Here is a 24,673-nt window from a genome sequence, read left to right as displayed (position 1 = left end):
AAAAGACATGGAAATGTTTCAAAAACTTGAGGCAGATCTCTGAACCAGTAAGCCACAAAAAAGAGAAGCAAGGGAACAAGAATATTGAATGGTTTATTTCCCTTTCAATCATTTTTATGACATACATTTGTATCATCAGCCAATAACAACCACCCAGGGGCGGAGGGAATGAATCCAAGAATTCCTATTTATTTACATTAATAATCTAGAAGTTGCAACTGAGAATGTAGTTTGAAAATTCCCTCTACGTTTTTTTGTTTTTTTTTCCTGAAAATGTGGCCAATAGTTGTTGTTCGACCAAACATTAACCAGACTGTGTGACCATTGCTCTAAACAAAGAGAAGAGAGCAACATAAACAAGGAGTACTGGATGAACAGAATGGTTAAAATATGAATGTACAAACTCCAAAAGGAAAAGAAAGTAAAAGAACTGGCTCTCTGACGGCACCTTTCACCACCAAAACTATATTGCAGACAAACAGGATCCGATGGCCCGAGTATTGCAAGTTAATACGTATACACAAGTTGTGGTTAGTCCCCCAAAAACTCATGACAAATCAAATGATCCTTGCCCCTCATTGATCGCATACATTAGTTTCTTGTACATTATTTCCTGCTCGCACAACACCAATCATTCATTCATCATTCACACCATCATCATCTCAAACAGTAAACAACATTCTCATCCTCAATTAATTAAAATGTTCATAAAATTAATTCATGAGCATGTACCTTGGTCGAGTATGGAGGAAGCTTAAGGTAATTGGCGCATGTCATGACACTAGGCAAATCATCGTCTGCTGATTCAGATGCCCCAGTCGCGCTGTTTGCTGCGTTTGATGCAGTGGATGAGTGCTGAAAAGATACATAGAGCATTTTCAGTGGAGAAAAATTATATAGCATACAAGCTAAGACTCATTGATTCAATGCCAAAAAAACACACGCAACCAAGCCATCATTTTGGTATCAAACCAAGCTATCATTAATTAGAAATCTCACTAAGGTTGGGGGATAGTACAAAGCAGGCAACTTGAAGATATTTCAGTGCAAATATTATCCAACGATTTACTTCTCCTCGATTCCTTCGGTATAATACCTTTCTCACGATAGTCAATCTTGGATTCAGCACTGCAAGGCCACCTGGTGGAAGCCTAGGTGCACCTGTAACAAATTGGCAGAATCCTCTCTGCTGCTCCGGTGTGAATTCGCCCATAATCTCAAGAAACTAAGAATGCCAAAAGAGACAGCATGTGAGGACCATGAATCAAGAATTGATACTCTCATAATTCCACACTCTATTATTCTGAGTTATGAAAATAACTCACATTGACTATGGCAGGACTTTTGGCTGTGTATCCATGATCAAATTTAATATGATCAACAAGTGTGTCAGCCTAAAAAATGAGATAATGTCACTATTATTTCAACAAGGCAATTTCACCACAAAATGAAATAAGAACTCTGAAACTAATGATTTATTAGCAGGAAGCATGAATATTTGACATTTTACCTTCCACAATTCTCTACGGCCACATAGCAAATGGTCCAACTCATGGGGAATGAATATGCGTAATGCTGTGATGTCAAAAACCTGAATTTCAAACATAAATAATCAAAAAGTGGGAGAGGACAGAGACAGCGCATACACATTTAAAGAAGAGGGAAAAGAAAACCATGCTGACATAGATTGTAGATTAATATGTATTGAAAACTCCCAGTTCTCGTTGATCAATGATTAATAACACTGAGTATTAGCCCCACGGGGCAGCTCTATTGGCAAAGATTAATTGGCCCATCTTTGGTGTGAATCCACTCACCCAAGTTGCTTTGTCAAAAACAGAATCAAATACCAATAATAATATATCAAGATCAATGTGATAAATTACAAATGATGGATAAATAACAATATTTTCCCCAGCACATAAGATATAATAGGTATCCAAAGTGAAATCCACATTCAGAAAGCTAAAAGATGGAATTAGTATATGAACACATCAATTAATCATTAGGGGAGACGTGATTGATTGACCTGTGTAAGGAAATCTTTGAAAAGCCATAAGCCATAAGCCATAATCCGCAATAAGAATGGGAGGCAAGAAAATTATAATACTGAACTATGGTTCTTGGTCCACAAATGCACAAAACATGCATTCATCGTTCTCTTTTAACTATGGAATCCCCCAATGCAGCAGGTTCCAAAATTAAGACAAATAACAAGACTATACAACATGGTAATTTGATGACTAGAGAGATAATTAATATCTTGGCAGACGTCTTAACAAAGTCTTGATACAAAAATTGAATCCAAAAGCCTTCCTTCAATACTACACCCATCTAATGCACACACATAACACCAATTTAAATAGAAATACCATTGATAAATTACCTGATTGAATCCTGTAGTAAATGCTTCCATTTGCCGCATTATTCCAGTCTTGACAGTTGCATCTAATACTAAGGATATGTACTCCTCCAAGTTATGAATATTAACCTGAAAATTTATCTAGTTTTAGAAGTTTTACTTAACTATGAAAAAGAGAGATGGCTAGCTTGAGTTTTTATAATGTACAGTTTCATCTCCTGGTCTCAAAACGTAGTCCGGATAGCCAGGAACTGTAAAATCCAAGCAGAGATCTTCAACTGGAATCCCACGGAAAGATAAGTTGGAAATTGTATTTTGATTGTCACCGTCTACCAATCCTAAATACTGTTTCCGGCAGACAAGAGCCTGCAGTTCTTGTAGAGTCTTCCCAAGCTCAGGGTCAAATGAGAGGATATCGTACAAATCAAGATCCTGAAAATTGAAATTCACCACACTTCAGCAAAATGAAAATATTAAAAGCACAAGCCCACACGATTGTCAACCATTAAGAGTGAAAAAGAAAAAGAAAAAGAAAGTATATCATACTACTGACTTACTTGACCAAGAACAAGCTTATAAAATGCTGTTGAGAGCGGTAGATCCAATAGTCTTCCATCTTGCAAAGCTTTAGCCATCACACGACCAACAAGCCGGAAATATTCAATAACCTTCGAAAATTGGCTGCCATCAGAAGAATCAGCATTTGGTTGCCAAGGTTGTGGAAACAACCCAAGAGGAGATTGAATGATATCAATATTGCCTGCATCAGAAATAAGCTTAGAGCCATCTTTTGGCTTCCTGAGCTGTCCATCTTCACCACTATCTATTGACTCTTGCAATGAATTAGACCTCCACATTCCAAGTCCAGCCCTCTGCAATTCATGACTTAAAAGTGTGTAGAATTCAAGAGTAGGACCTAATCCAGTTCCCACTTCACCAAAATATTCTACTTCAAGAACAGCCTTCTGGTTAGAATACATCTCCATAACTTTCACAGCAGAATCCAATATACGATTACGGGAGACACGAACCTTTTGGCGCTGCAATCTTCCAACCCTTCCCTCTCGTTCATTTACTGTTCCAAGACCATCAGCTCCTAACTGCTGATGTAGCCGATATAACGCACGTGACAACCCAAATGCAGTTGAATAAAAATATTGTCGTCGTGTCTCAAAAGGAAACAAGAACGGGCATGCCTTAGTCAATTGATAACACCATGAAGGAAGGCTCCCACTGCATAGTGCAAGAGCGTCTTGAATTTGTCGAGTCAATTTGGGAGTAAGCTTACTGTTAACAAATTCCTCATGAGGAACCTTTCCTCCAATTCCACCCAATTCATCAAGCGTAGTGATCTTTCCCTCTGCAAATTGATCCGACACTATTTGAGCCCTCAAGCGAGGAGCAAGCTGATTCAATCCCTCAAGTACACGCAATAAAGATAGTATATCATATGTAGAATTAGATTTGTCCAAATCACATGGAAGTTTTCCTTGTAAAATACTATCTAAAAGTGACATTTGATGGAACTGAGACTCTGAATTTGAATTGGAAGTTGATACACATTTGGTAGATTTAGATTTAGAGGAGCTTGATTCCCCAGCTAAAGCAGCTCTTTCAGATTGATTATCTGCCCTCTGATACGTGATGGTATATATATCACCCCACAAACTGCTCCCATCATTAGATAAGAAATCATTGCCAGCCCCAGCAAACCTCTCATCATCATCCTCATTCAAAACAAGTTGCCGTTGAACAGCTTGGTATATTGTCAAATGCCTATCAAGCTGCTTCTCACCAGAAGAAAAGAGTAATTTTGGGTTATCATTGGAACCACCAAAGAGAGGATGTCCCTGTGGATCCCGACCTCCACGGAAACCTCTGCCGTTAGCTGGTCCAAGTCCAGCCATAGCAGCAGCAGCAAATGTCATACCTCCCCTTGCACTAAAAGAATTGCCACCCCTATGATCAGGAGAATTAGAACCCCTGGCCGTCGCAGTTCTACTGCTAGAGCCAAAAGTTGAAGGAATCTGGCTATCACTTGTAGCCGGACCAGCATCGCCATCTTCAGCTGTGTCACCCAATTTGACATCATGCACCTTTTCAGGCATACAAAGTGGAAGAGAGTCATCCTGCAGCACCTGAATCATAAGAACCAAGAAGGATGAAGAAAAAAGGTTCAGTCAGTTAACAAGCTAATCATGCCTCTCTGTCAAAAGTAATGCGATTATATATGAAAGAAACTAAGAAAAAAGAGAAACGTGTAAAGCAATTAGCAATATCAATGAGAATAGCACTTATATAAATGCATCAAGTTGTGATATAAAAGAGAGAGAGAAAAATTGAAATTGCATACATCATCGTGGTCATCATCTTCATCATCAGAAATATCATCATCCTCAATCACTAAAGAATCATCAATCTGGATGGAGGATAGGTCCAATTCTTCATCCTACCAAGAACAAGAAACTGACCGTCAAAACAATATAAACAAAAAAGATCTAACATAAGTAATATTACTAACAAGAAAGTTTAAGATTCTTAAACAATATAATGACTACACAAAGTTTGATCCATAGTTAGAAAAATAATTGCATTTAAGAACATGTTATAAATAAATACTACTGAGTTTGATCCACAAAATCTAATGACCCAACCAACGACTCAAATTAAGCATAATGTAAGACCAAATCCACTGAAAAGGTTTTCATTTACAATAAATACTTCAATCAACTATGAAATATGCTCTGGTTTCAACTTTCAAGACTAAAATATTCTTGGAGGGTATCCAACTGGAACTAACTAACAAACTGAAACATCAAAACTAGCAAGATGTGTTTTCCAGAAACAGTGCTGATGGCAGTTTGGATATAATTACTCGTGCATTGCATATAACTTTGTACATTTTATTTTATCTCACAATCATTAACAAACATTAATGTTCCTAATACTAAAAGTTAACTTTTTAAACAAATCTAATTATCAAAATTTAAAACAAAGAAAGCAAGTGAAGGATCTGCAAAGTTAAAAGACCAGGCAATACTGATTAAGAAGACAATCAATGCTTGTTAAAAATATGAAAACACATTTAAACAATCATAGACATTTTTAAGTGAAATTTCTTCATTTTTATCAAAAAATATCCATAAAATTTATAATATAAAAGGTTGCAATTTTGAATATACATTAAGAATATATATACATCTTTTGAAAGAGGAAGAAAAACCTATTTCTTATATGACTGCCAGATAGATTATTACTTTTAAAACATAAGGAACTAATGACCCATTTTTGGACGAGAAACAGTGATAAAAAAATTTAAAAAAAAAACAGCAAAAGGAAAAATAAGTTGGATTGTGTTTGCTTGACGCACAAGAAGAAGTGATTTTTTCGTTTTGGTGTGTTTCTCCCTTTCTTTTTCTTTTTTTCTTTTTATTATCATTATTTTTTTGGGGACAGTGTTAATTGTTCAGTCAACAACCAATGATTTTTTCATAGCACTAGGATATAAGTAAATACATAATGTGTTTTGTTTGGTAGATTTCAAATCCCCAATGGGATCTTTACATTAATCTCAATAACTTTTTATGTTAATCATATATACAATAAAAGAATAGTATGGTTGACAAACAAATTGCAAAAAACCTAATTAAGTGCTGAATTTGATAAACAAGAGTTATATCTACAAACATTGATAACAGTTCCACCTTTGCCCCCCTTTGAGGACAACCAATAAAATTGGAACAGTACCGAGAACAGTAGGTGCATCGTTCAGAGCTGTTAAAAGAGGTCTGATCCTTAGATAGGGGGAGAAAAAAGTAAGACCATTCACAATACAAAGGAAGAGAAGCTGACACTTTCGAAATACAAAAGAAACGAATTTGTTAATAGGAAAATTTTGTATATTTTGTGCATGGTGTTCAAAAACAATGAAGATAAAATTTTAAATCATCAAAAAAGTTCCCGAAAGAAAAAACATTTACAAAGAAGATTCATTTACATAGTTCAAACATAAACAGATTAAAATACAATAAGGGTTACCCCCATTAAGTTCTAATAGTAAACAGTTACACAGAATCAATAAGGTACTCATTAAAATCAAAGGTGAAGGCTACAGCTATGCATGCAGTCATTCTATACTGAGTAAGTTTTCATTGACATGCAATAAACAACATAATGTTCCTACAGGCTACAGCTAGAGTAGTGATGCATCTTCCTACCCATGATCTAAAGCACTCACTTATTCTGATGCAAATCATTACATATAATTGCAGCATTACAATGTAATTGTCAACTAAATATTTGCTAAACTCATCCAAAATAGTATAATTTCAAATGGAAAAGCACATAAATAAATGCATAAAAAAATTGCAAATTTAATACAAAATAAATTATACTTCAGAAGATAACTCTTATTTAGAACCCCATTTAAATTTTCCATCTAGTCCTAGATATCTATATTACTGTACCATTGGATTATTGATATATTGTCCCCCCCGTTGTGAAAAAATACCTCAGAAGTGGTCTCTCCATTTACAGGCTTCATTTGGGCATCCTTGTCCACAGCTGCTCTTCTACGAGTAGAACTTCTAGTTTGTAGGCCTCTCTTCTCCTCCCAGGCAGGCTTTAGAATAGCTTTCCCCTTCCCCTTTGATGTGCTTTTATCCTGTGACAATTCCTTCCCTGCCCTTTCTCCAATAGTCATCGACGATCTAGACCTAGTAGAGTAACGACAAGTGGTTGGACTGGGGGTTGATTTTAGCCCTGATGGAGCAACAGTTCCTGGAGGCATAGTTCCTGAATCTGAGTTTGCACCAGATACTGAAAGTTTCTGACCCTCACTTCTCTGAACTCTAGGCCACAGAAATTCTTCAACAGCTGCTAAACTTGCCAATGGATCAATCAGAACAATATTTGATGAATAATCACGAAGTAATTTTTCTCCATGGGCTCGACAAAGTCGCAACTTAAATGGCTGAGATAATACACTTAGCCCAGAGGAAAGACGTGCACTACCACTGGATGATCTAGAAGAATGGCTCAGGACAACTGGAAAACGCTCCAATGAGGATAAAGCACTCTGTAGCTTTTGAACTAAGACTGTCATAGGAGCTACTGTCCCCTCATTAATGCTTGTGGAAAGAGCAACAGAAACAAATGATTTAAATCTTTTAAGCACTTGCTGCCGAATCTTTGGCAACTCCGCTTCCAAAATTCTTCCTTTAGAAAAGTATCCACAAGAAAAGTAGTCAAGCAGAACTCCAACAACGCCACTACCAATAAATTCAAAAGTGGAAACACCATCATCTTTGCCTAATTCAACTAGCATTTCAGATATCACGCCAGTTAAATACTGCTCCTTATTTGTAATAATATCATCTATGCGGGACCCCGAAGCTTTCGACTTTCCTTTCGATTTACTTTTCTGAACATCAATACCAGCATTCAACTTGGCGCAAAGATTCTTCAAACGTAAGAGATCATCTGTAACTCCAACTTCAACATCTCCCGGATCTAAAGGGAAATACTTTGTTTTAAAAGCATTGGCACAGGCACTTACAGAAGTTCGGAGATTTGAGTTAATTGATGGAACCTCCACCGAACCTTGTGGAACACTTCCTCCAGAAACAGGATTTTTGTTTTCATCCAGAGAACTTCCTTCTGAAGTCATATTTCCACTGCGCCGCCTGTAACGTCGAGTGCGTGAAGAAGCTCCAGATGCCGAGTTGTTGTCCTTCTCAACAGAAGCCACTTGGGTAGAAGTATTTTGGTTATTAGCTAAGATAAGCTGGTCAACAGCATAAACCACGCCCTCTCGAAGGAACATCTTAGAAAAAGTTTCAGGAAGCTTTTCCATAAGAATCTCAGCAATTTGGAGAGAAGGAATCAAAATGTGTGGATCTTTCCATGCCAAAACACCAGCTAGAAAACTAAATCAAGAAATAAAAAATTTAGGACACCAACAAAGCAAGCCTGGAAATCTAATGCAGGTTGAAGTGAAATACCTTGCTATATTAGTCACATTCAATAATGATTGTATCATCTCTGGAGTGCTGAAGTACATCAATTTTCCAATTCCTGAGAGACATTTATGACGTACCGGACCATTCACACTGGAACCATAGATCTAATTGACCAAAGAGCACAATTCAGTACTAACTGAACCAGAAAAGATCCCTTAGGGTCTAAAACAAGTATAAAATGCCGTACATACCTGTATTAAGATAGGAAGGAGATCCATTCCAAACTGGTGGAGGAGCTCAGGCTGATCCTTCAAGAGTTTCTCACGAGCTGACACCTCCGGGACACTATCAGTTGGATCTTCTTCTTTCACAGAACCGCTGGTAGATGGCTTTTTGATGACAGGTCCTTTCACAAACAAATTATAGTTGGACGGAAAGGAAATAGTTCCTTGAGGTAGAGGGGGTAGAAGCTCATTTGCCAAGTTGACAATCTCAAAAATCTAAACATTCAATAGTAATCAAGCTATTAGAAAACAATAAAAGAGGCTAAATTCTCGACAGTTTTCAAAATCAGAAACATAATGACCTCCGTTATAGGATATTAGAGTACAATAGATAACAATTGACGAGAAACAAAAGATTGTGGCAATTGACGTTTTTTCAGATTAGAAACAATTTTACAGAAATAAATTTTTTAAAAAAATACATCAAACCACATTGACCAAAAGCCTGGACTCTTATTTGACAACCCCTATACCATTTATATTGCTAGCCTTGGACCAAATTACTATCCCAGGATCTGCTTCTGTAAACAATGAGTATCTTCAAAAGCTATAAACGTAACAAGTCAAGTAGGACCAAGGTCATGTGAATAATACAGTACATAAACTTGTTTAAAGAAATATATATGTGATGCACACATGATGACTTTTTTAAAAAATAAAAAAAAAAGGAAAAAGAAGTTTACAAACTATGCATTGATATAAAGCTATGAACATACATATTTTCAGCTAATTTACATTCAACCTTCCAATTCTACAAAAAATTCAAAAAAGTTCTTCCCACTATCAAGACCTAGAACTCAGTCGGTTTCATGACTTGATTTGATACTCTAAAATGTATTTTCTTTCTCTCAAACGCCATTTACCAAGTGAAAAGAATGGATATGATGGAGCGAACAAGCACTCCAGTTGGCATATATAACATTTATCGGATAGCTACAAAGAAAGCTCAATTTTGAAGCAGAAAAGAAATAGCAAAAAACCATCACTATAAATGTAACTACTAAAAATTATTTCTGTTTCAATATAATCACACCTCCCACAAGTGGATCTTTCTTCCACAGCATTGCACCTGGGTGCTAACACAACATTAGCACCTCACTTCAAAGAAGCAAAGGTACCTTTAGGAAGGCGTGCTTCTTAAAAAAAAAATTAAAATAACCCTAACTGCAAAAACCCTTGCATTTATGGTTTTTCTTATTGCTTTTAAGTAATATGAACGTGGATTGATTTCTTTTTTTTTTTTCACCTCCCACAGCCAACAATTTTAAGGAATGACTCTGTGAATGTTTGATTAATCCACCACACCTAAATGGTGTAAAAGTTATCTTATTTATAATCAAATGAATTACAAGGATATGAAAATAGTAATAAATAGAAATAACAATAAATGGAAAGATACCTATGATAATAAGGCAAATATTAGATATTTGCCTTATAATAAAATATCAAATATAATATATATGGTAAACAATAATTTATTACTAAATATCCTTAACACCCCACCGCAAGCTAAGCGTCGGATTTAAACGAACGTGAAGCTTGAATCTGAAAAATTCAAAGAGGTTGAGAAACACTTTTCATGAAGATGCTAACAACCCAGTTCTTGGCCATCAAAAATTTGCAGAGGGATCGCCGCTCAGCGGCGATGCTGCCTTGGTTTCGGCGAGAATATGTCTAACCCATGAAGAGGGATTGTCGCTTAGCGACGATGCTGCCTTGGCTCTGGTGAGAATATTTCTAACCCCAAGAAGTAGAAGGGGAAACCTAGAGCAAGGGACAAAGACAATGTTGAAGCCGGAAGAGTCGCCACATTGGGCGAAGGAGCCAATTTTGGCGAGAAGGGCAGTCGGAAGAGTCGCCTCATCGGGCGAAGAAGCCAATTTTGGCAGGAAGGGCGGCGGCAACTTGGTTGGCGAATAGGCCAGTGCGGCACCCAGATTCCGAAGGTAAATCTCTGCAAAAGGTTGATAGGTTTAGGTTAGGGTTTATGTGAAGGATGAAGGTTGATTGGGAAGAAAATGAGAGAGACTATATTGGCCAAGGGGAAAACCGATTGGGTTGGAAAAGGTGAGGTTGTATGTACAGAGTATGACGAAAGGTGATTTGGAGGTCAATAGGGTGGAGCCGAAGAGTAATCAATCGGCTCCGACTACGGCAGCCATGAAGACTGCCCCTGCGGCGTCAAAACCAGCAGGGGTGGTGGAGAAGAAGATTAGAGGATTCAAAAGCCATTGAAAAGAAAGGATCAGGGTTGTTAAACCGAAAGGGCTCTGATACCATGTGAGTGTTTGATTAATCCACCACACCTAAATGGTGTAAAAGTTATCTTATTTATAATCAAATGAATTACAANCTTAAAAAAAAAATTAAAATAACCCTAACTGCAAAAACCCTTGCATTTATGGTTTTTCTTATTGCTTTTAAGTAATATGAACGTGGATTGATTTCTTTTTTTTTTTCACCTCCCACAGCCAACAATTTTAAGGAATGACTCTGTGAATGTTTGATTAATCCACCACACCTAAATGGTGTAAAAGTTATCTTATTTATAATCAAATGAATTACAAGGATATGAAAATAGTAATAAATAGAAATAAAATAAATAGAAAGATATATGGAAATAGTAATAAATAGAAATAAAATAAATAGAAAGATACGATAATAAGGCAAATATCTAATATTTGCCTTATAATAAAATATCAAATATAATATATATGGTAAACAATAATTTATTACTAAATATCCTTAACACCCCACCGCAAGCTAAGCGTCGGATTTAAACGAACGTGAAGCTTGAATCTGAAAAATTCAAAGAGGTTGAGAAACACTTTTCATGAAGATGCTAACAACCCAGTTCTTGGCCATCAAAAATTTGCAGAGGGATCGCCGCTCAGCGGCGATGCTGCCTTGGTTTCGGCGAGAATATGTCTAACCCATGAAGAGGGATTGTCGCTTAGCGACGATGCTGCCTTGGCTCTGGTGAGAATATTTCTAACCCCAAGAAGTAGAAGGGGAAACCTAGAGCAAGGGACAAAGACAATGTTGAAGCCGGAAGAGTCGCCACATTGGGCGAAGGAGCCAATTTTGGCGAGAAGGGCAGTCGGAAGAGTCGCCTCATCGGGTGAAGAAGCCAATTTTGGCAGGAAGGGCGGCGGCAACTTGGTTGGCGAATAGGCCAGTGCGGCACCCAGATTCCGAAGGTAAATCTCTGCAAAAGGTTGATAGGTTTAGGTTAGGGTTTATGTGAAGGATGAAGGTTGATTGGGAAGAAAATGAGAGAGACTATATTGGCCAAGGGGAAAACCGATTGGGTTGGAAAAGGTGAGGTTGTATGTACAGAGTATGACGAAAGGTGATTTGGAGGTCAATAGGGTAGAGCCGAAGAGTAATCAATCGGCTCCGACTACGGCAGCCATGAAGACTGCCCCTGCGGCGTCAAAACCAGCAGGGGTGGTGGAGAAGAAGATTAGAGGATTCAAAAGCCATTGAAAAGAAAGGATCAGGGTTGTTAAACCGAAAGGGCTCTGATACCATGTGAGTGTTTGATTAATCCACCACACCTAAATGGTGTAAAAGTTATCTTATTTATAATCAAATGAATTACAAGGATATGAAAATAGTAATAAATAGAAATAAAATAAATAGAAAGATATATGGAAATAGTAATAAATAGAAATAAAATAAATAGAAAGATACGATAATAAGGCAAATATCTAATATTTGCCTTATAATAAAATATCAAATATAATATATATGGTAAACAATAATTTATTACTAAATATCCTTAACAGACTCTCATTTTACTTTCCTGCATAGATTTCTATGAGGGTGGTTGGTTTACCAAATAAGCCAGGTAGGAAATTCAAGAAGCTCTGGGAGAAGTATTATGAATTTGAAAAACTTGGTTGAAGAAAATTGCTTATTCTGGAAGGGGATATAATCTCTTTCTAGGAAGCAGGATGGACTCCTTTCCACTTAAGTCAGCTCACCCAAGAAACCACGCCATTACCAAAGAAAGCAACATTCAGTGTCTGAAGCTTGGAATTGTAGAAGGCGTAAAAATTTGAATCCTGAATGCCAAGAGAAATCTAAGGGATGGAAAGATTGAAGAATGCAAGGTTGAGAGGTGTACCAGTCACATCTCAAAGGAATACTAAACTGTTACATTTGGATTATAAATGAAACAAAAAGCCCACGGGAACAAGAGTTGTCTACTCAAGGAAAATGATACTATCCAGAGTGATAACCAGGAAAATTAGCAGAACCTACCTGCTCTTGTGGTCTATTTAATGCAGGCGAAACAGATGAATTAGTAGACACGCCAGAACCAGATAATATATCTTTAAGAATCCCACTGATCCCAAGAAGCAGCAAAGTTTTCCCACCTAAGGCAGATCCACTTGCACATGTGGAAAGAAGTCGGATTAATCCCTGCATAATTGTGAAGACATAATCAATACCCACAAGCACATAACCATCAAAAGATGAAAGAGCATTTGGAACTTACTGTGTAAGTAGCTGAGCTAAGAGTTGACTGCCCACCTCCGGTACTACTGGTGGAAATGAGTGAGGCAGCTTGAGTAACAAGTCCATGGTTACACAGTTCATCTAATTTATCAGGAGATGATGCAAAGGCCTCGGCAATACGAGTCAAACAAACTGAAGCATGCTCCAACACCTACCAGCAAGAAATTCAGATGGATAAAGAAAGGAAGGAAGAGAGACCACATTTGCACGCTGTTTTTCCTTTAAAAATAAATAAACAAAACTCCACAGGCCTATGCGACCAAAAACCTCCAAAAACTTCAAGGAGTGAGCTTCAATTGAAAGAAATAAACAAGAAATAAATAAAGCATCACAAAGTGGTCTAGCCACAGGAAACCATTAAAAGGTGCAGAGAAGAGCTGAAATTCAGAGAAACCCACCGGAGGTAAAAACCTCTCTCCTCTCTAACTAAAAATGCGACATGAAAGGTAAAGAATTCTATCTACTACATAAACCTTCCAATCTCAGAGTTGTTAACTATGACTGAAACAACTTACTTTTGCATCATGATACTGAAGAAGGTTCGTCAGCAGGGGAACAGCTTCCATCACGAAGTCGGCTGCATCTGAAGGAAGCTTCTTGCACATATTAGCAGCAGTTGACAATGCAACTCTCTATAATACAATTGCAACAAAATGATAATAGTTAACATGTAAATTATATGAACCCTGATGAAAACCAAGTCCAATCTTCGGCCTTATCCAAAATCTGTAGAGCAATAGGGTCAACAGTAATCAGTTACCTGAACTCCTGTGGAGAAGAAATCTAAATATGAAAGCACAGCCATAAGAGCACCAGCCCGCAGACAGGCAGTAGGGTGTTCTTGGGATATCTTCTTTAAAGCTTGCAGGGACTGTTAACAGAAACCTACTTCTATTAGTACCATCGTCTCAGACTTGAGAAAACATGAACTCACAGAAATTCGATGCATGACATACAGGCAAAAAAATTCAAGAAACACCCTGTTTTAAGTATCAGAATGATGCTATTTGGAGTTCCGAGCAAAAAACAACAACAGTAGCATCAATCAGTAATTAAAACAAAAACAAGACAAGAAAACTACGTAATCTACAAGTCAAAACACAGTCTCATTTCCTCCTGATCATCAAAGTGCTCGAGAAGAGCTAGCATTTTTAACTCCAGTTCCTTATCACGGTAAATCTTATGCATTAGTAGTATAGGTCACTCACAATTGGTAACAATTTGTACTCCCAATTTTCACAAGGACTAAGTCAAATGAAAAGAGCAAACCTGTTCAGCAAGGTCCATGTATTCTATAGTCAGCAATCTAGCACAGAAGCAGGAAACAGCACCATAATGCACGACAGCAGCACATGATGAAGGTAGGAAATCGCACAGATGGGTCAGTGCCCTGGCCGCTAAAAGCATTATATCAGGATTGCTTTCGTGATTAAGTAGCCCAACGAGGACAGGGACAAAGGAATCCACAGAGAAAGTACTTAGAGACTCCTCGGTGCCAATAGAGAGCATCTCACAAAGTTGGGTCAATGCCTCAACCTGCCTTCCTTCTTCTCCATCCGCTCTCAACCCAGATAAGATCTTCTTAAGCCGTCCTCTCTGCTGTGAGGATGAAGCCGATGCAATTGCAGAAGATGGAAGTAAATCATCCAGTCCAGCACCGAGTTTCCTCAGAAGTCCTTGAAGGGCGCTGCTTGCTGTGGATAAATTTTGCTGTAAGACTCCCATTCCTCCTTCACTGTCGTTATCATCATCATCCCCACCGCCACTGCCTTCAATATTTAACCCAAAGCTCTGCTCAGCATTTCTTTCTCTATCCCCGATTCTAACCTCGTGTTCTTTCTCCTTCCCCTTATCCGAGTTTTCCTTGTCAGAATTCTTCCCGCGTCGGCGTGACCCTGATGATTCATTGGTCGAGTCCATTGGAGTACTAGTGGCAGATGGTTCTTGGTTTCGAGTAGAACGAGAACGTGTTGAGATCGAAAGAGTGGATGCAGCAAGATTCGAAGAGAAAGTGCCAGAGAGACGAGCGCGCTTGGTAGAACGGGTAGTGGGACCAGAAGACGAAGAAGAAGGGGCAGCTGAGGAGGCCTCCGCCCGCTTTCTGCTCCGAGTTTCCATACAAAAACCCAAACCCACGAATCGACGAGTCGCTCGCCACCGAGCGGCGATCACACAGTTCTTGATCTGAATTTACTACGCATCTGACCAGTACGAAAATTAAAAACCTGTATATAGAGAAAAGAAAACAGCGAACTAGCTGAAACGAAACCAGCTAACTCCTCACACAATCCCCCAATTCGAAAACCCTAAATTTCCCCTTGTCCCGATACAGACAAAGAACGCGAATCCGCACCAGAAGAAACAGGAAATCACGAATTGCTCATAAACCCTTACGAGCAAAGAAAGTAAAGAAATCAAAAACCGATTTCAACACCTAGAACACAACGCCCATCGAAATGTCATCCAGAAATCGGTGAAAATCCGGCGATTGATTACAAACCTACACAGCGTTGGAAATCTGAGTTCAAAGTTGAATTTCAATAACAAAACGTCCCCTCAGGAATGGAGAAAGGGGAAACGAAAGGAAAAAAAAAAAGCCCTAGGGACAATGAAATTTTAGAACAAGAAAAAGGGAACTAATTGTTCTTATTATATTATAGTGTGATTTGGAAAGTAATTTAATCTTTTTTTTTTTTTTTCCTGTTTTAAATTCCGTGTAGGATGAGCCTCCTCGTTTTGCATGGCGGTGGATGGCGAGTACAACAAGTATATACTCAACTCCCTCGCTTTGTTCCGACGCCGACGTCGAAAAACCCTCGTTCAAAATCACCACGTGTGCTTCTAAAAAAAATAAATAAATAATATCTTTCAATTGCCACCTGGCATAACACGAATGTCGGTCTCATTTATACCCTTCAACTTTATGATAAATTCCATGTTTCTGTGCTCATCGACATATGATAATTAGCTTCATAACTATCTATTGACTCGAGTCTAGATCAGCGTACTACTCAAAAGGTATTTCCTTTCGATGCCTCAACGAACCATTTAATCAACATTTTCACATGTGTTCGATGAAACGAACAACGAACCATTGAAGTTATGGTGCTCTCGTGATGTCAATGGACGAAAAGAGAAACAATCCGAACAACAGTGTTTGTGGTCAATGTTCTCAAACAATGATGTTTTTTCTCTCTTGTGATCTTTAACAATTATAGTCTAACTTGATTCAACGACATTTTGATTCTCGACTGTGTTCGTTTGTTACACAATTTGAGAGTCTGTGTTTTTAATCGTTTTATTCAAATTTTTTATTTGCTCTAACATATGTATCTTTTTTTGCTTCCATAATGTTCGGGTAGCCACTACGACGATCACTGCATCATGATTGAGATCAACGTAGGTTATACTTATTGAGGAACTTGTCGTTAGGAGATGCCTCGGTGGGTTTATAAAGGTGTGTAAGAGTCGGTCACGACAATAATCATTGAAGAAGTTTGTACGTGCTTTTGTATCTTTCTTCGAGACGTCGTATCTTTGCGTTCAAACTTTAACATATTTATGAGTATATACTTTAACGTATAATATATAATACCATGAAAATATTAAACGTAATTAATGGTACATAAATCTAAATTTAATGGCTAATCTAATAATGAAAAAATATCAAACCCAATAATTTTGTAATTAATATATAAAATATCAGATAAATCAAGGGTTAAATTGGAATAAAATAATTTCCCCTTTTCCTTTTATTTTCTTCCTTTTCTAAAACTAAAATTTGTGGATTATAATTTCTAAATAAAAATGGCATAATTAAAAAATATATTGAATTATGAGAGGGACAAATTTGGAATATCATCGAATCCGAGGACTTCCGTATTACAGTTATTTGACAGTTATCGAAGTGGTCCCCACGCTCGATTCTTGCCTTCTAGTACCCGCCAACGTGGAGCCCTTAAAATTCGTCACGTTTTTTACACGAGCTCCAAAACGTGTGATTTTAAAATTTTTTTAAAAAATAATTATTTCCTTTTATCCATTTAAAATAAATGAATTTAAATTTTTGTATTTGGATGAAAACTATTTTACTTATTATTTAAAGGTTGTAATAATAAATTAGAGTAATTTTGATTATATATCTAAACTTGTTTATAGTAAACACATTTTAAAATTGTGGCATTAACGACAATATACAACAAACCCGAGCAAATAATGTTTATTAGCAGTGGGCTTGAGCTGTAACAAATGACATTAGAGCTAATCATTGGACGTGTGTACTGATTACATCAGATGGAGAGAGAAACGAAACAATACTTATAAGGGTATGAAAGCATAGAGTCAATTACTAAGCGGTGTGCCAACGAGGACGATGGCCTACAACGAAGTAGATCGTGAGATTTCACATTGGTTGGAGAGAAAAATGAAATATTCCTCAAAAGCGTAAAAAAATTTCTTTAATAGACCCGTTTTAAAACGACGAAACGACGAAGATACATACCAAACCAATCAATAGGAACACCGAATCATTAATTAAAAAAACGAATATTAAAAAAAAAAGTTTTTTTTTCAAGCCACGTGGCAGCATTTCTTCAACTCGACCTCTCCGATTAAACCCTTCTTGTCGTGAGAATGTGACAACGAATCGCGTTATTCGGTGGATTGGAAAATAAGAAAAGAATTTTATTTTTATTTTTTTTCTTATTCTTCAGAACTTCAGAAAGCTTCTAAATCATAGTGAAAAAGACAAACAAAAACCGCCGTCGGAAGTGGGCTGTTCCCGTAATTCCCGGCTCCGACACGGCAGTTAGCGGCGACAAGGGAGGGCGGTTTTTTGATGGATTTTCTGAACGCCCTATGGAGCATTTGGGGATTCTTTGTCGGAATTTCAGTGGGTCTGGTGGCCGGATATTTCTTGTTTATATACTCCAAACCAAGCGATGTGAAGGTATGTTGTTACAGATTTAACAGAGACATATGAACATTAGTGATTTTTGTTGTGTTGAGGATGTCGCAGGAACCTGAGATTAAGCCGTTGACTGAACCTGACTCTGAAACCATACAGCGGATGCTCCCTGAGATGCCGCTGTGGGTGAAAAATCCTGATTATGATCGTGTAAGTAAATGATCTGGAAAATAGTTATTTTAGTTATGAAAGATTTAGTTGTTCGTTGTAATGGTTTGGATATCCTAGTTTAATTCGAGCTCATTTGATAATGTTCTGTTTTTTTTACTTTTGAAAACGAAGCTTGTAAACCCTCCCCCGCCTCGAGGAACGAGCTTCTTCATTGTGTTATATATTTTTGGAAATGTTTTTATGTGAGATTCTATGTTTGTTGGAGAGTGAAACGAAACATTTTTATAAGGGTGTGGATACCTCTCCCTAGTAGACATGTTTTAAAACCGTGAGGTTGACGGCAATACGTGGTTATAAATGGTATCAGGGCAAGACACAGAGCGATGTGTCAACAAGAACATTGGGTCCTCAAGGGATGGATTGTGAGATCTCATATCGATTGGGTAGAGAAATGAAGAATTCCTTATAAGAGTGTGAAAAGTTCTTCCTAACATACATGTTTTAAAACTGTGAGGTTGACGACTATACGTAATGGACCAAAGTGGACAATATGTATTAGCGGTGAGCTTGAGTTGTTACAAATTGTATTAGAGCAAGACATCGGTCAGTGTGACAGTGAGGACACTGGGCCCTCAAGGGGTAAATTGTGAGATCCCACGTCGGTTAGAGAGAGGAACGAAGTATTCCTTATAAGGGTGTGAAAACCTCTCCCACATACGCGTTTAAAACCGTGACGCTGACGGCAATATGTAATGGGCCAAAGCGGACTTGGGCGATTATAAATGGTGTGGAAAGTTCTTCCTAACATACATGTTTTAAAACTGTGAGGTTGACGGCTATCCGTAACGGGTCAAAACGGACAATATGTACTAGCGGTGGGTTTGAGCTGTTACAAATGATATCAGAGCAAGACACCGGGCGGTGTGACAGTGAGGACACTGGGCCTTCAAGGGGTGGATTGTGAGATCCCACGTCGGTTAGAGAGGGGAACGAAGTATTCCTTATAAGGGTGTGGAAACCTCTCCTTGATACACGTTTTAAAACCGTGAGGTTGATAACTATACGTAACGGGTCAAAGCGAACAATATCTGACCGCGGTTGTTCAAATTTGAGTTCTTTCTCAGCTCTAAATTTTGTCGATGGATTTGGCTAATAACATTATTTTAATTCTTTTTCTTAAAGATGGACTGGCTAAACACGTTTATTGACTATCTCTGGCCTTATCTTGACAAGGTATTTGTTTCCATTACTTCATTATCATTCAAATTTGTTGCCTTTTTCTGCTCTTCATTCTGCTTATACTCATTAACCTCTCTGTTTAGGCAATTGTGAAGACAGTAAGAGCTGTTGTTAAGCCTATAATTGCTGAGGAGATTCCCAAGTATAAGATCCAGTCGGTCGAATTCCAAGAGCTCACGCTCGGCTCGCTCTCGCCCACTCTTCAAGGTTCTCGAATAACTTGTTTTACTCACTGTCTTCTTGCTGCTATGTAACAGCTAGAAACTAGGTCTAAAAGAGCGAACGATCTGATTTTGGGGTATTAACTCTCGGAGGACGGCTAAGAATGTCCCTTAGATGGCAACATTGGGCTGAAACGAAATGCCCCTAAACAAACACCTTTTCCTTTTGTCGTGAAGTTTTGGATTGAAAATAGTGTTTGCTGCATGTTCTTAACAGGTATGAAAATCTATGAAATGCATGAAAAGGAGTTGATATTGGAACCTGCAATTAAATGGGCTGGAAATCCCAACATCATGGCTGCAGTTACAGCATTTCGATTAAAAGCTACCGTTCAGGTGACGATACATTTTTTGTAACAGCCCAAGCCCACCGCTAGCAGATATTGTCAGCTTTGACCCGTTACATATCGTTGACAGAGAGGTTTCCACACCCTTATAAGAAATGCTTTGTTCCCCTCTCAAACCGATGTGGCATCTCACAATCCATCCCCTTGGGGGCCCAGCGTCCTCGCTGGCACACCGCCTGGTGTTTGGCTCTGATACCAATGATACCATTTGTAGACACGTAATGGGAAGCTCAGAAGGAAAAACACAAAAAGTACAATATCTGCTAGCAGTGAACTTAGGAGTGAACTTAGGATGTTACATTTTTTTACTAAGGAAATGCTTATGAGAACAAGTTCTTATTTCCCTTTTTGACTTTGTTGAAAGCTGGTGGATCTGCAAGTTTTCGCGGTGCCACGGATCGTCTTGAAGCCACTGGTTCCGAGCTTTCCTTGTTTTGCAAACATTTCCGTGTCTCTAATGGAGAAGGTTCGTGATTTTTTTTTAGTTTCGTGGTTAGTCTGCAATATCATCTATGGTCTTTGCTGCTAGTTTAATTTGAGAGGCAATGTTGAGCCCGTTTTCTCGAACGGGCCTAGTAGCTTGATATGTTGAGGAGGTTTAACATGGCTAGATAGTAACGTTTCTCTTTCGCACAATTTGCAGCCACACGTCGATTTTGGACTAAAGTTCATGGGAATCGACCTGATGTCAATACCCGGTCTTTATACATTTGTCCAGGTACGACGCCATTGAATCAATCAAGTGTTTAACGTTTATGCTTGGTTTTATGAACACCTTGTCCGACCGACCGAACAATTTCTTAGGAGCGCATAAAAGATCAGATTGCAAGCATGTATCTATGGCCAAAGACTCTAAAAATACAAATTCTGGACTCAGCTAAGTATGTGTGTAGTTCTTCTTGTGAAATTTATTGAAGATTTCTTTCTATGTTCGGGTTTGACTAATCGAGTATAACTTTATAGAGCGTTTAAGAAGCCCGTGGGGATTCTCCATGTGAAAGTTGTGAGAGCTATGAACCTTAAGAAAAAGGATCTTTTAGGTGCATCTGATCCATATTTGAAACTAAAGCTCACCGACGACAAGTTACCTTCGAAGAAAACATCCGTGAAGCACAATAACTTGAACCCCGAATGGAACGAGGAGTTCAAGTTAGTCGTTAAAGATCCCGAATCCCAAGCCTTAGAGCTTCATGTTTATGATTGGGAGCAGGTATTAATTCTTACAACGTGTACCATATTTCTTACCATGTCCTGGTGGACGGGCACCGAAAATAAAGCTTTTGTGATATCTCAGGTTGGGAAGCACGACAAGATGGGCATAAACGTTATACCGTTGAAAGATCTTCCTCCTGACGAGGTGAAAGTTCTGACTCTCGACCTTAGAAAGAAGGTTGATTCGGGTGGCACTGATAACGAGAAGGACCGCGGTCAGCTCGTAGTTGAACTTAAATATAAACCGTTAAAAGAAGAAGAGATGTCGAAGGGTTTTGACGAAATGCATGCGGTACCGAAAGCTCCCGAAGGAACGCCTGCTGGGGGCGGTTTGCTGGTTGTCATAGTTCATGAAGCTGAAGATGTTGAAGGAAAACATCATACCAATCCATTTGTAAGGATTTACTTCAGAGGGGATAAGAAAAAGACTAAGGTATGCAGTCGAAAAACGTTCCAACTAGTAGAAGTAGTGTTTACAAGCTTAATTTTCACCTCGAAACGTTAACGTTGTGCAGAGGGTGAAGAAGAACAGAGATCCGAGATGGGAGGAGGAGTTCTCTTTTCCGCTAGACGAACCGCCCACAAACGACAAAATACACTTAGAAGTTGTCAGTACTTCTTCAAAAATAGGTTTGCTGCATCCAAAGGTAAAAAACATTACCAAGCTGAAAACCAAACCATTAACTTACTAGGTTGTTGAATGAAACATCATAGGATTTTGATTTGTACTTTAGGAATGTCTTGGCTATGTGGACATCAGCCTGTCGGATGTTGTGGCCAACAAAAGGATTAACGAGAAGTACCATCTTATAGACTCGAAGAATGGACGCATCCATGTCGAACTGCAATGGAGAACTTCCTCATAGAACGCTTCTTTCGTGTTCATATTTGTTTGTACGTTTTTTGAGCTATATATTCTGTGCCCGTTTCGTGTAACTTTTGAACGAGTGAAAAGTGTTATTGTAATCTGTTAAGAAATAATGTGATGCATGCTACTAGTAGTTGGGGTTAAAATGAGTGGTTTCTATTCAGGTTTTTAGATTTGGTAGCCATATTGAAAGGTGCAGCCAAATCACCTCCCAAGAGGCCTAATTCTCGTCGACATTATGGTTTCACACGACTTCACCCTAAAAAAACATGAGCTTCGTTCGAGTTAAACTTGATGGAAAACAAATTTCTCTTATGGGCTAAATTATGGTTACTTTCGCAAAAACGACGTAACAAACCTAAGTTGTATCACTTCAATGAAATAACAACTCAACCCTTGAAACATGTTCGAGCATAATAAAAGTCTCTCTTTCTGGAAAAAAAAAAAAAAAAAAACTAATTCAAGCCGTGAAAGTTTCGATCCTTATTGACAATAATATAGGGTTCCTAGTATAGAACAAGGTGGGCTTGAGTATAACGATTAATCATATTACGACATGTAAGTTCGAACAAGCAAATGACGAGGCGGGTAGATTGGATAAGAGAGTTTGAAAACTACTTTTTAATATATATATATTATTATATGGGGTCTTGTGATGCTTTTGAGAACAAAGAGATGAGATTAGGTTGGTAGAGGGGAGAGGGCAATGGCATGTGGATCTTGTGAAATAAAAGTGGGTCAAATTGGGGGATGCCAATCTCCAAACATTGCACCTTTTCTCCCCCATGGTAGGTGTTCTAGTCACATGGTATGAGTCCACTTTTGTCATAAAGTGTTTGTCTCGTCCAGTTGAACTAACAATTTAAATATCATTCTCAATTTGAACATAGCTCAACCGGTTAAAATATATATCATAGATCAATAGATCAACAAACAGTGAAACTATAAAATCATATTAGAAAGTTACATACAGGTTGACCCATTTGAGATTCGTTTAACAGAACACTTAATATCCGATAGAAAGATGGTAAGGTTCGATATAAAATTAAAAATGTTACTCAACTATCGAACACCAGATATTTATATATAGTAATAGGAACAGTGCGATAATATTGTTAGTCACCTATTAAAATAATGACAAAAAGTGGAGGATTGAAAATGTACCTAAGTTTGTTTGGGCCCTTTAGAGATAAAAGGAAAAGGAAAAAAGATCTAAAAATAGTTGTCTCAATCAATCATATTATTACCCAACAATATTTATTTATTTATTTATATAATTTAAGAAAAGAAAAATAAATATTAATTAATTTTAAAGGCTTATCTACCATGGTGGGCCAATCCCATGTATATTCTTGCTTTTGAAGGGTAGGTGCCCCACATATGGAGGACTCCAAGGAGGTAGGTAAGGTAAGGTAAGGTAATGGCTTTGAGGATCACTTTGATTGGTCTTTTTTCAATACCCTTCCACATGACTTTCACAAGTGCTCATGTGCTTACTCTACCCCAAACCGATCCACCTAATGAATGAATTAATTCGAATTTCACTTCCCTTCTCGTGGAAGTGACCAAAACTCTTTCTTCTTACAATTAGAAGACGGACAACAATACTTCAGTGATGAGCTCGAAGATTAGGTGTCTTAGGAGGTGAAGGAGTATGAGGTGTCGGAGAAAAGATGAAAAGGAAACCTTCAGCCAAACGATGTGAGAAGAAATAAGGTTTTGTTGTGATGTGTTGGTGAGACCGTGGAATTTCGTTAATGTGTGATTGGGTTGGGAGAGGGACATAATCACGTGGGTGTGACTATAAATTAATATAAAATTATACCTAACCAACTAAGAAACATAACTACACAGTCTAGTTTTCATGGAATCAGGGCTACTTCCCTTCAACAAATGAGACTTTTCGAAGGGTTAAAGGCGGCTTTACTATCACAACTACAACCTTCTTCCACCCATAAATATTAACCACTTTCCCTGTACCCTTTCTCTACAGTTTGAATCATGGGAAGAGTACCGAATTGGGAATAAAGATGATACCCATTTCACATATGAATGTAAAATTTATCTATTTTGATGGGTTTTGCTTGTAAGAGCAAGAACAATAGGGCAAAGATAAACAAAAAGAGGTGAAACCATATAAAGCTGTACACATCTTCTTCTCTATCTCGAGACTGAAGTACAGTACATTGTAGTTTGTTTTCGTTAGTATTACCATTCATCTTGAAATGCATATAACTACACTTTTACTCATCGATTCCATATAGAGTCGGGTCTATACAAATCTCGTATTCCTGTATAAACCCTTATGAGAAAAATGAATTAAGGAAAGAAGCTTTTTTGGACTCGAGTATGTTGGACAAACTTGCACCACAAGGGTTGAAGGGAAGTTGAACCAAAGGTCACATACAACCACAACCACATTCATTATACCTTTTTTTTTACCATATTTTGCATCATCATACCAAACTCCTAACTCTTCTAGAAACCCTTTTAATTAATCTCCCTATGCCTAGCTTGCCTCCTCCTCCCCTAATTGGTGAATGATAGTGTACCTAAACAACAATAACCACAACTAC

General features: G+C 37.9%; 2 protein-coding genes across 3 annotated transcripts; one reads left to right on the top strand and one right to left on the bottom strand.

The window, feature by feature from the left end:
- Positions 1-72: 72 nt before the first annotated feature.
- Positions 73-15,753, bottom strand: LOC111484604 (E3 ubiquitin-protein ligase UPL3-like). Its single transcript, XM_023131275.1, has 17 exons — positions 14,403-15,753; positions 13,894-14,004; positions 13,649-13,765; positions 13,114-13,284; positions 12,876-13,037; positions 8,574-8,822; positions 8,365-8,486; positions 6,873-8,289; positions 4,716-4,811; positions 2,920-4,500; positions 2,570-2,794; positions 2,387-2,491; positions 1,511-1,591; positions 1,326-1,394; positions 1,097-1,225; positions 733-855; positions 73-613 (listed from the first exon to the last, which is right to left on the bottom strand). The coding sequence occupies exons 1-17, from the start codon at positions 15,249-15,251 to the stop codon at positions 548-550; spliced, it is 5,673 nt and encodes a 1,890-aa protein (XP_022987043.1). The 5' UTR covers positions 15,252-15,753; the 3' UTR covers positions 73-547.
- Positions 15,754-17,970: 2,217 nt separating this feature from the next.
- On the top strand, positions 17,971-22,268 carry LOC111483804 (synaptotagmin-1-like). 2 transcript variants are annotated; one of them, XM_023130122.1, is made up of 12 exons: positions 17,971-18,081; positions 18,151-18,249; positions 19,393-19,443; positions 19,533-19,656; positions 19,888-20,006; positions 20,382-20,483; positions 20,661-20,735; positions 20,822-20,898; positions 20,981-21,227; positions 21,312-21,662; positions 21,745-21,876; positions 21,964-22,095. In XM_023130122.1, exons 1-12 carry the CDS (start codon positions 17,971-17,973, stop codon positions 22,093-22,095), a joined length of 1,620 nt encoding a protein of 539 aa, XP_022985890.1. The 2 variants fall into 2 exon arrangements, with proteins under 2 accessions (XP_022985890.1, XP_022985889.1); XM_023130121.1 differs by having other exon boundaries at positions 20,981-21,662; positions 21,964-22,268.
- Positions 22,269-24,673: the final 2,405 nt, after the last annotated feature.

This window comes from Cucurbita maxima, unplaced genomic scaffold (genome assembly GCF_002738345.1).
Source record: "Cucurbita maxima cultivar Rimu unplaced genomic scaffold, Cmax_1.0 Cma_Scf00009, whole genome shotgun sequence".
NCBI classification, from domain to species: domain Eukaryota; kingdom Viridiplantae; phylum Streptophyta; class Magnoliopsida; order Cucurbitales; family Cucurbitaceae; genus Cucurbita; species Cucurbita maxima.
Note: the sequence above shows the minus strand (reverse complement) of the source record. Positions and strands in the feature narration are given on the sequence as shown.